Source organism: Egretta garzetta, unplaced genomic scaffold (genome assembly GCF_000687185.1).
Source record: "Egretta garzetta isolate BGI_Z169 unplaced genomic scaffold, ASM68718v1 scaffold397, whole genome shotgun sequence".
NCBI lineage: Eukaryota > Metazoa > Chordata > Aves > Pelecaniformes > Ardeidae > Egretta > Egretta garzetta.
This window is the reverse complement of record NW_009260493.1, coordinates 3,776,692-3,784,491: the sequence shown is the minus strand read 5'-3', so window position 1 is coordinate 3,784,491 and position 7,800 is coordinate 3,776,692. Positions and strand designations below refer to the sequence as shown.

Here is a 7,800-nt window from a genome sequence, read left to right as displayed (position 1 = left end):
CCCCCCCCAGGGCAAAGAAAAGCTCTGTGTGCTTTCCCTTTGTGCCAGGCTGTGAGTTGAAACTACTGCACCATTGCAGCAATTACAACATCACCAAAGTCATGAGGCTGGCTGTTTGTTTATAAAGAAGGGTCATGCTGAGTTACAGTCTACACAGGAAATGGGAGGGCCAGCAGGGTTTTTTTTCCTGCTGGTTGGCCTCTTATAATCCTTACTTTGCAAGCTAAAACATATCCCAGCAATGATTCAGTGTAACTTTGTTGGAGAAGCATCATCCCCTGGGAGGACTATGACAAGGAGGTCCCAGAACGAAAACAAACGCTTTGCTGGGTCTCTTCCAACGTCCTCTGCCGTAAGAGTTACGCATTCCCAAAGATGCCAGAAACAAAAATAAACACTGACAGAACATGACAAATCCTAAGGGTGTTTTCCTTCAGAGTATGTTCATTTCTTGCACTGTGCATTAAAAGCCTCACAGTTGTAAAGGGGAAGGGGGGAAGCAGGGGTGCGAGGGGGTGGTGTTGCCTTTTACCTGTGTTTCTCCAAGCTTAGCCTGTGGCTCACCCAGTTCCAGAGTCCCAGAGGCAGGCCAGTTCAGGAAGACAGCGTTGACTTTGCCTTCTTTAGGGCTGAAAGTGTACCTGGTTGGAAATGGGGCACAGGCATGCGTGTCAGTTTTTCCTTGTAAATTTTCTGAAGCGATTATAATATTGAGTGCTTTCAAGACTGGAAAAACAGATTTGAAAAGTTGGCATTAATTACATTCTCACACACATAAACTAGAGAGTTGGAGTCTCTTAATAGAGACTATAATAGATACATATATATATAAAATAGAGAGCCTCTTTAATCAAGACTATTAAAGAACTGACTTTTGAGGTAAACACCTGTAGTAACTTTAGCAAGCGTATAACAACTCACTGCTGCTCAGCCGTGTAGGAAGGAGGCACTTGCAGGGCAGGGGGAATCATTAACAGATAATTGTGGGTTATACGCAGAAAAACACAGTAACTCACATCTCTACACAAATATACAGACATTCCACTAAAAAAAAAATTTAACGAGTATGTGAGACATTAAAGCTTCCACCTTGCATAGCTAGTTTTTTAAAAATTTAATTTCAGCAGACATTATGTACAGTGTATCCTTGGATATCTTATGGCATACATTTGAAACATTCCTCCCTCCTTCCTTCATTTAGTTACAATTTTTTATTGCTCTTGGAATTGGTTTACTAAGGAGTCAACAGTTAAGCATTTCAAGGCTAAAGCCAGCTAGCCAAATCTTACTGGGAACGGGAGTAAAAAGGCCCACTGAGGCAAGAGAAGAGGGTCAAGACCAAAACCCTAATGGATCATTAAGTCATTACAGCAGCTATGAAGCACAAAGGCAGAGGAGAGTCCAGAGACTGGCTATATTTAGTGACCAAACAATAGCTGTTATCTTCCCATGCATTTTTGCTTTGAAAAGAAATGCAGAATATGCTAGACTGGTTTCTCATTTCTTCTCCCTCCTTCTCTCTAAACAGTGACGTCAAGTATTCCTTTGTAGGGATAAACACAGCAGTTTTACATTCCTGGATTATTTTTTTTTTTTAATACTTTCTGTTCCCAGCTACACAAAGCAGCACAACATCACTAAGGAAATGCCTGCAACCTTCCCTTCAGCCTCAGCATCATCCCGAAACTATGTTCTCTGACACCCATTGTCTACCTACGGTTTTATACACACAATTTTATGTGCAGTTGCTTGAACTGACAAAAGGGTTAATTTCTTCACAGCACACAAAGTAAGATGGTGATTTCTATAGCATAGAGTCGTTAAGAATTTCACATACGCTGCTGCTGCTTTACGCAGCCTACACTTTGGTTCAGTGGCCTTACCACACTTCTGGTGTGACCGTGTCGTTCTGTGCTCTCCATGGTTTCGTTCCATAGATGGCATCTCCGTTGACTTTCAGCCAGGCACCCATCTGCCTCAGGCGTTCCTCAAATATAACAGCGATGCGACCATCATGAGTGGGCCCGATATTCATCAAGAGATTTCCTCCACAAGACACTGTTTCTACAAGTTGCTGAAATGTTTTTAAACACATACACAGAACATATGGTTACAGCTAATGAAATCATGTATTTGAAGTTCTTCCTACAGGCAGGCACGCTGCTTCAGAACGGTGAACTGAACGAGTTATGCTACTGCTGCACGTTTAGATTTTGGGGATCATCCCAACAGCCAATACAAAATTTAAGCTCCCATGAAACAAAGCTCTGCTGTCAATTTTTATGACAGAAAACAGCCCCAAATACATTTTTGCACCAATATGTCTGACTGAATCTACATTAGAATCAGATCCTACAACCTCTTAATATTTTGACTTCTACAGGAATTTCATGAGGGTTTTACCGACAGAATGGATAGATGATTTCTCTATATGATAGGAGAATAAGGGTAATAGATGCCACTTTGTTTTTACTGAAGCCGAGAAGCAACTTCCTCCTCCTTCCTCTGTTTGATGCTCCCACTAGGAAGCCTTCTGCCGAGTCCATAAATATTTGTGTTCACATCCAGACTGCCCTCCAGAGATCACAGACTGAGATGCACAAGCCTGAGGAACAGATAGCTGGAGACAAGCTACTGAATGAATTTAAACCTTCTGCCTCTGAAGAGAGGTTACTTCAATTTGAAATTATCTTTTGCAAGGACAGTACCAGGAACAGATTTGGATTAAGCAACAGCAACAAACGATCTTCCCCTCACTAGCTGAATTTTGCAATTAAATGCTTTTATCTGAAAGATCGATCAGTCTTCCTTTCATTCAGTTTTCCTAGGCTTGAAATCTTTTTTTAATACCTTGGACTAGCAAAGGGAATCAATGTTCTATTAACACCAACTGTCTGCATCTGCTAGTGTTTATCTGAACGTCTGTAATGTGTGTTGGTTTTTTTTTTTTTTCTTCAAATGAAGTGGGATGAAAGGAAAGTTTCTCGCTACAAGGTAAAAAGATTCTTTAAAGCTATAAACTGTTTCTAGCTAGAAGAGGGGAAAAAAATGCAGCCTTCAATCAGGAGTTCCTAAACAGGACCTGTGAAACTGCAACTGTTCGCTTCTTATCAACTTAGAGTGCAGTTACTACAAAAACCTCGTAGAAAAGGTTATTATGAGTCTATCCAGATCAGTCTTTAGCCAGTTAGTTACAGGGGAAACAGCTTCTAAGAAACTGAGTGAATTTTTACTAGATAATTTTTCTCATAGTCCTTTCTATAAAATTAGTAAGAATTACATAGATATGCCATCCTGCCAGTGTTAGGCTGCAAATGAACAAAATTATCTCATCAATTCATTATTCAATTAAAATCATATTTTTTTATAAAAATAGATACGTTATTGGAATGTTGTATAGCATAATATAATGATCAGAAGGGACAATCGGAAGTTGCAACTCCTTGTCCCACTGTACGTACCTTCACCAAGTCCCCAGTTGTGAGGTAATCATCAAGTTGTGCGTTCCTCCTGTACCCCCATGACCTCTTGTCAATAGTCATACAGTTCTCCCACTTGTGGGGCAGGAGGTGGCCAGGGTTATACCTGTCACTACAAGTGTAGAAGCCGCCATGCGTACAGATGCTGCCAGCTCCCCAGCGGTCATTGGTCACGACTGTGTCCCGGACTGGACTGGAAACAGAGAATTTTTCAGTTTATGATTTTTATGCTAAAAAAACCCGCAGTCATAGCCAGGGTAATCCCTTCCCACACATGCACCTCTCTCCCAGAAACTAACATTTAGGATGACTTCTGCACTATTAATTTGTTACAATTAGACTAACTGTAATTTCAGGAAACCTAGTCGCATCCTTTCCTAGTAAAAGGTCCAGATGGGCATTTCTTAGGGAAACGTGCTGCAGGCTTTCACAGGAGGTCTGCCAGAAATTGGCCTGCACTTCACATCGCTGCCATATGTTCAGTCTGTGATGACAACGTACCCATATTCTCAAGTTATCCCGCTATCCTGTTTGCCTGTGCAGCAGACAATACTTAAGGAAGAATACGATTAGGTAGAATAGCCGCTACCATCTTAACTGATTTATTTGCAAACGTGATTAAAAATGTATGAAACAGTCTTTTTCTAAAGCAAGCTCTGATAGCTCTAGGGAAGACCCGAATTCTATATTTCAGGAAAATTAGTATTTAGTTAAGTCCTCATAAGTAGGGGTAACAGATTCCACAAAATATACAGAAAATGAGACAAACCAGACACAGAGCAGAATTTCAGATAAGGAGCTAAACCAGCATCATTATGTACCTGTCATTATACAGCCAAGCCAAGAAACCAGTACTATTCCAGTAAGTATCTGGCGCGTTTCCATCCCCATCAGACCAAATTATTTCTGGTTGGTACTTGGTCACAATTTCATAGAGTTCTGGTAATGATTTACTGGTTGGAAATGTTCTTGTCATAAAGACATTGGTGGCATCCTCAAGGAAGAGGGGATTAAACCATTCAAACAAGGAGTGATATAACCCAAAATGCAAGTCAGTCCTGTTTCTAACAGATGTTGCTAGTTCAGCCACAAGATCTCTTTTCGGTCCCACATCAACAGCATTCCAGTTCCAGGAATATTTGGATCCCCACAAAGTAAAGCCTGAAAAGAGAAAAATCAAAGGATAAGAAAGGGAAGCAGAAGAGGGGAAGTTGTATTTCCTCCTTCTGGGAAGTACTTTGCAAGCGCGTTGCAAAAAAATAGATATAAAGTAATAATAATCATATGTGTGATAGTATTGTTATCATGGTATAGAGTATGCCTATAATCTGTTTATGCATGATGATAATAGCCATAACATCAGAACACCATGCCAGATAATGCTTATGTATTTTTTTATTCATAGCCATATACATTTATATTTTTATATATATAAAAAGATTCAATTTTCCATTTCTGTGCTGCTTAGGATAATTATTACTTCTCCTTAATTATTCACTCCATTCATACGTCCCAATTAAATTAACCAAAAATACAGCAACTTCTGAGGCATCTACATTTTCACTGAACGTATCATATGCAAACTATGAATACACACTAAACAACTGGAAGACAAAATGCTTTCTAAGTCGCAGAATGCACAAACTATCATTTGCATTCAAAGACTATTCTCCTCCCTTCTGTTTAGATCTTACGCAAATGTTCACATGTCATTTGTCTTGACATTTATAACAGCTCAATCAACTACTTGGTACATGTATATAAGCGGAGCACAAAAACTCCTGAAAGAGTTTTTAAAATATCAGCGTTAAATATCATGTTTCAGACATCCAGCAATCCAGCACAAGCACTTAGAAGTACTGCACTGCAGACTTAGATCACTGCCAGAGGAGCTCCACTCTCACCTTCCAAGTGCTTTATACTCATTGCCTAATAAATCTTGCAATATTTTTGTGAACTGGATACATGTAATTGCATCAACTAGATAAACAAGCTAAAAAATTCACGCCCAAGGCTACAGGACAGACTAAATGAATCATGGTTCTTTTGAAGTCACTGGGAATTAAGCCACTGGCATCATCAAGATCAAGATTTTATGTGTGTTAGAGACAAGATTAAAATTCACAAGTTACCAGTTGCCAGTCTTGAACCCACATCTCCCCAAACACCAACAACAGTCACTGGATGTGTTGTCATATTGCATCTTAATATATTATGCTTTCTTTGCTACCATGTTTCCTTCCAACTACTTTTTTTTCCCTTTACTTTTCAGAGTATCTTACAATTATAGTGCCAAAAATCAATGGTGCCTGTGAAGTTCCAGACCTGGCTCAAGGTTTTGGCTTCTATGCACTGTATCAAAAAGAGCTATACCCTGTGTACATTTCTAACTCTGAAGTTTACTCTTGGAACATACTCTTAAATTCTTTGAAGAAACATACCGAGCTCGTTAACTGCCTGTACACAGCAGCTCTCCATACATGAAGTACTGCAGAATTCACTTTTGCAGTTCCTTGAGCAATAAACTGCACAATAAAAAATAAACTATGGCTCCTGCAGGAAGCTCAGCTGCCCCACCACTGCAGGCTGCCCTACCAACAGCAAGAGAGCAATGGCACAACCTATTTCTCCTTCTACACAAGCTTCATGGCCATAGTGTTTGCGTAAGAGCCAGGAAAACACACACACATTTCTTGGGTTGTTTGTTTCCTTTTTGGCTGGGTTGGGGTAGGTAAGCCTGCCTGGCTTTCTCTCTCTCTTAGCAGGCAGGAAAGCCACCTGGATTTTTCTTTTGTTGACAGAAAACTAACATTCACAGTTACTAACATTCACAAACCTTCCACTTACCTTCATGATGTTTCGAAGTTAAGACAACGTACTTTGCACCTGAAGCCTTCAGAATATCTGCCCACTGGTTGGGATCAAAGAATTCTGCTGTAAACAGTGGCCCAAAATCTTCATAACTGAACCCCGGTGGGTAATTCGCCTCCATAAATTTCACATAGGGCTCTCTCTTCTCCTTCTGCCAGTACCACCTACAAAATACAGAGCAAGAACATGTCTGCTAGTGCATTTTTAGACAAAGAAAATATATCTGAAATCATCAGCTCCTCTTTGCATTCACACTGAGAGGCACATGCACTGGAGGTACATGACACTGGCAACGGGGTAAAACTGCTTCAGAACATACCTGTATAAATTATCAAAGATTTCCTTTTCTCTGTCCTCTTTCCCCATGCTCTGCTTCTTTCAAGCGCTCCACTTAGGAAAGATCCCAGCATTTCATCTGGAGCAACGTCACAGAGCACCTATACTTGGCAGCCTTATTCAGTACCCAAATCCTGAAACCATACTAGGGAGCACAGGTCCACACAGGTATCTCAGGTGGCACAAGGAATGCACTCTTCCAGACTAACAACTCAACCTCTTCAAGTTTCACATATCAGCCATCAGGTGTCTCTGCTCTGCCCCACACACTGCAACACCTGCAACACATGGGACAGCAGCTTCACCTCTCTGCAGGTCCAGAGTCCCCTATGCCAAACGCAGCTGAGTGACCTGACATGTGAGCGGATGCCCATGGTCCCAGAGCAGGAGAGAGCTGTGACTGCAGGCTCTGAAGCAAAAGCAGCCTACTAGAAGGCACATCCTCCAACAACAACCTGCCTCTGCAAGAATCCCACATGCTTACAAATGCACCTCCGTTACAGGCTCTAGTACGGTCCACTGGACCAACACACACAGATTTAGGAATCAGAAAGAAAAACAAGCTAACAGTCTCTTTTTGCATCCCACCTAGCAAAGGCAGGGACAGTTTCTACCCTGTGTTTCCCCATCACATCAAGTCCTGAGCCAGTATGGTCACTGTTCCGACTGGTCTAGTCCACAGCAAGTTTGGAGCTTTGCTCTGTGGTCTGAGGGCGGCTTCTCACCCTCATGACAGGCAGAGATCATAAATCACCAACACAGTGCTATTTATTTCCAACCTGCTCCATCCCTCCCCTACCTAGCAATGAAAGAGGAGCTCCAGAAACAGCATGCAACAGTCCTTACTGCATCAACAGCTTTATTGCTGGAGACCTTCTAACAACAACATACGCTGTGACTGCCAATACTTACAGGAAAAGAGTCTGTAAGCATTCACCTTTCTATGAATGAAGCCAAGCAGCAAAAATTCTGTTGGCAAATTGAGACATAAATGAAAACAAACTGCAAGTGCAGGAATAAAACAGGCCAGAACCTGAATGTTTGAAATGTGTTTCTCTCTCCCATCCTGAGCTAGACTCTGACCTCAGTTCTGTAACACCACAGTAACCTATGG

At 41.2% G+C, this 7,800-nt stretch overlaps 1 protein-coding gene across 4 annotated transcripts in view; it reads right to left on the bottom strand.

Annotated features, from left to right (window-relative positions):
• The window catches only part of FUCA2 (alpha-L-fucosidase 2), a 13,794-nt gene that overhangs the window by 4,596 nt on the left and 1,398 nt on the right, over nucleotides 1–7,800 (bottom strand). For 2 of the 4 annotated variants that reach the window (XR_004842699.1, XM_035899902.1), the window contains exons 1-6: nucleotides 6,670–7,760; nucleotides 6,327–6,514; nucleotides 4,301–4,640; nucleotides 3,462–3,672; nucleotides 1,884–2,074; nucleotides 533–641 (exon numbers count right to left, since the gene is read on the bottom strand). Coding sequence is in view for 3 of the 4 variants with exons in the window: in XM_035899902.1 (XP_035755795.1) it covers nucleotides 533–641; nucleotides 1,884–2,074; nucleotides 3,462–3,672; nucleotides 4,301–4,640; nucleotides 6,327–6,514; nucleotides 6,670–6,716 (1,086 nt within the window). In the remaining variant the exon portion in view is untranslated. The other 2 variants (XM_035899904.1, XM_035899903.1) reach the window with 2 other exon arrangements.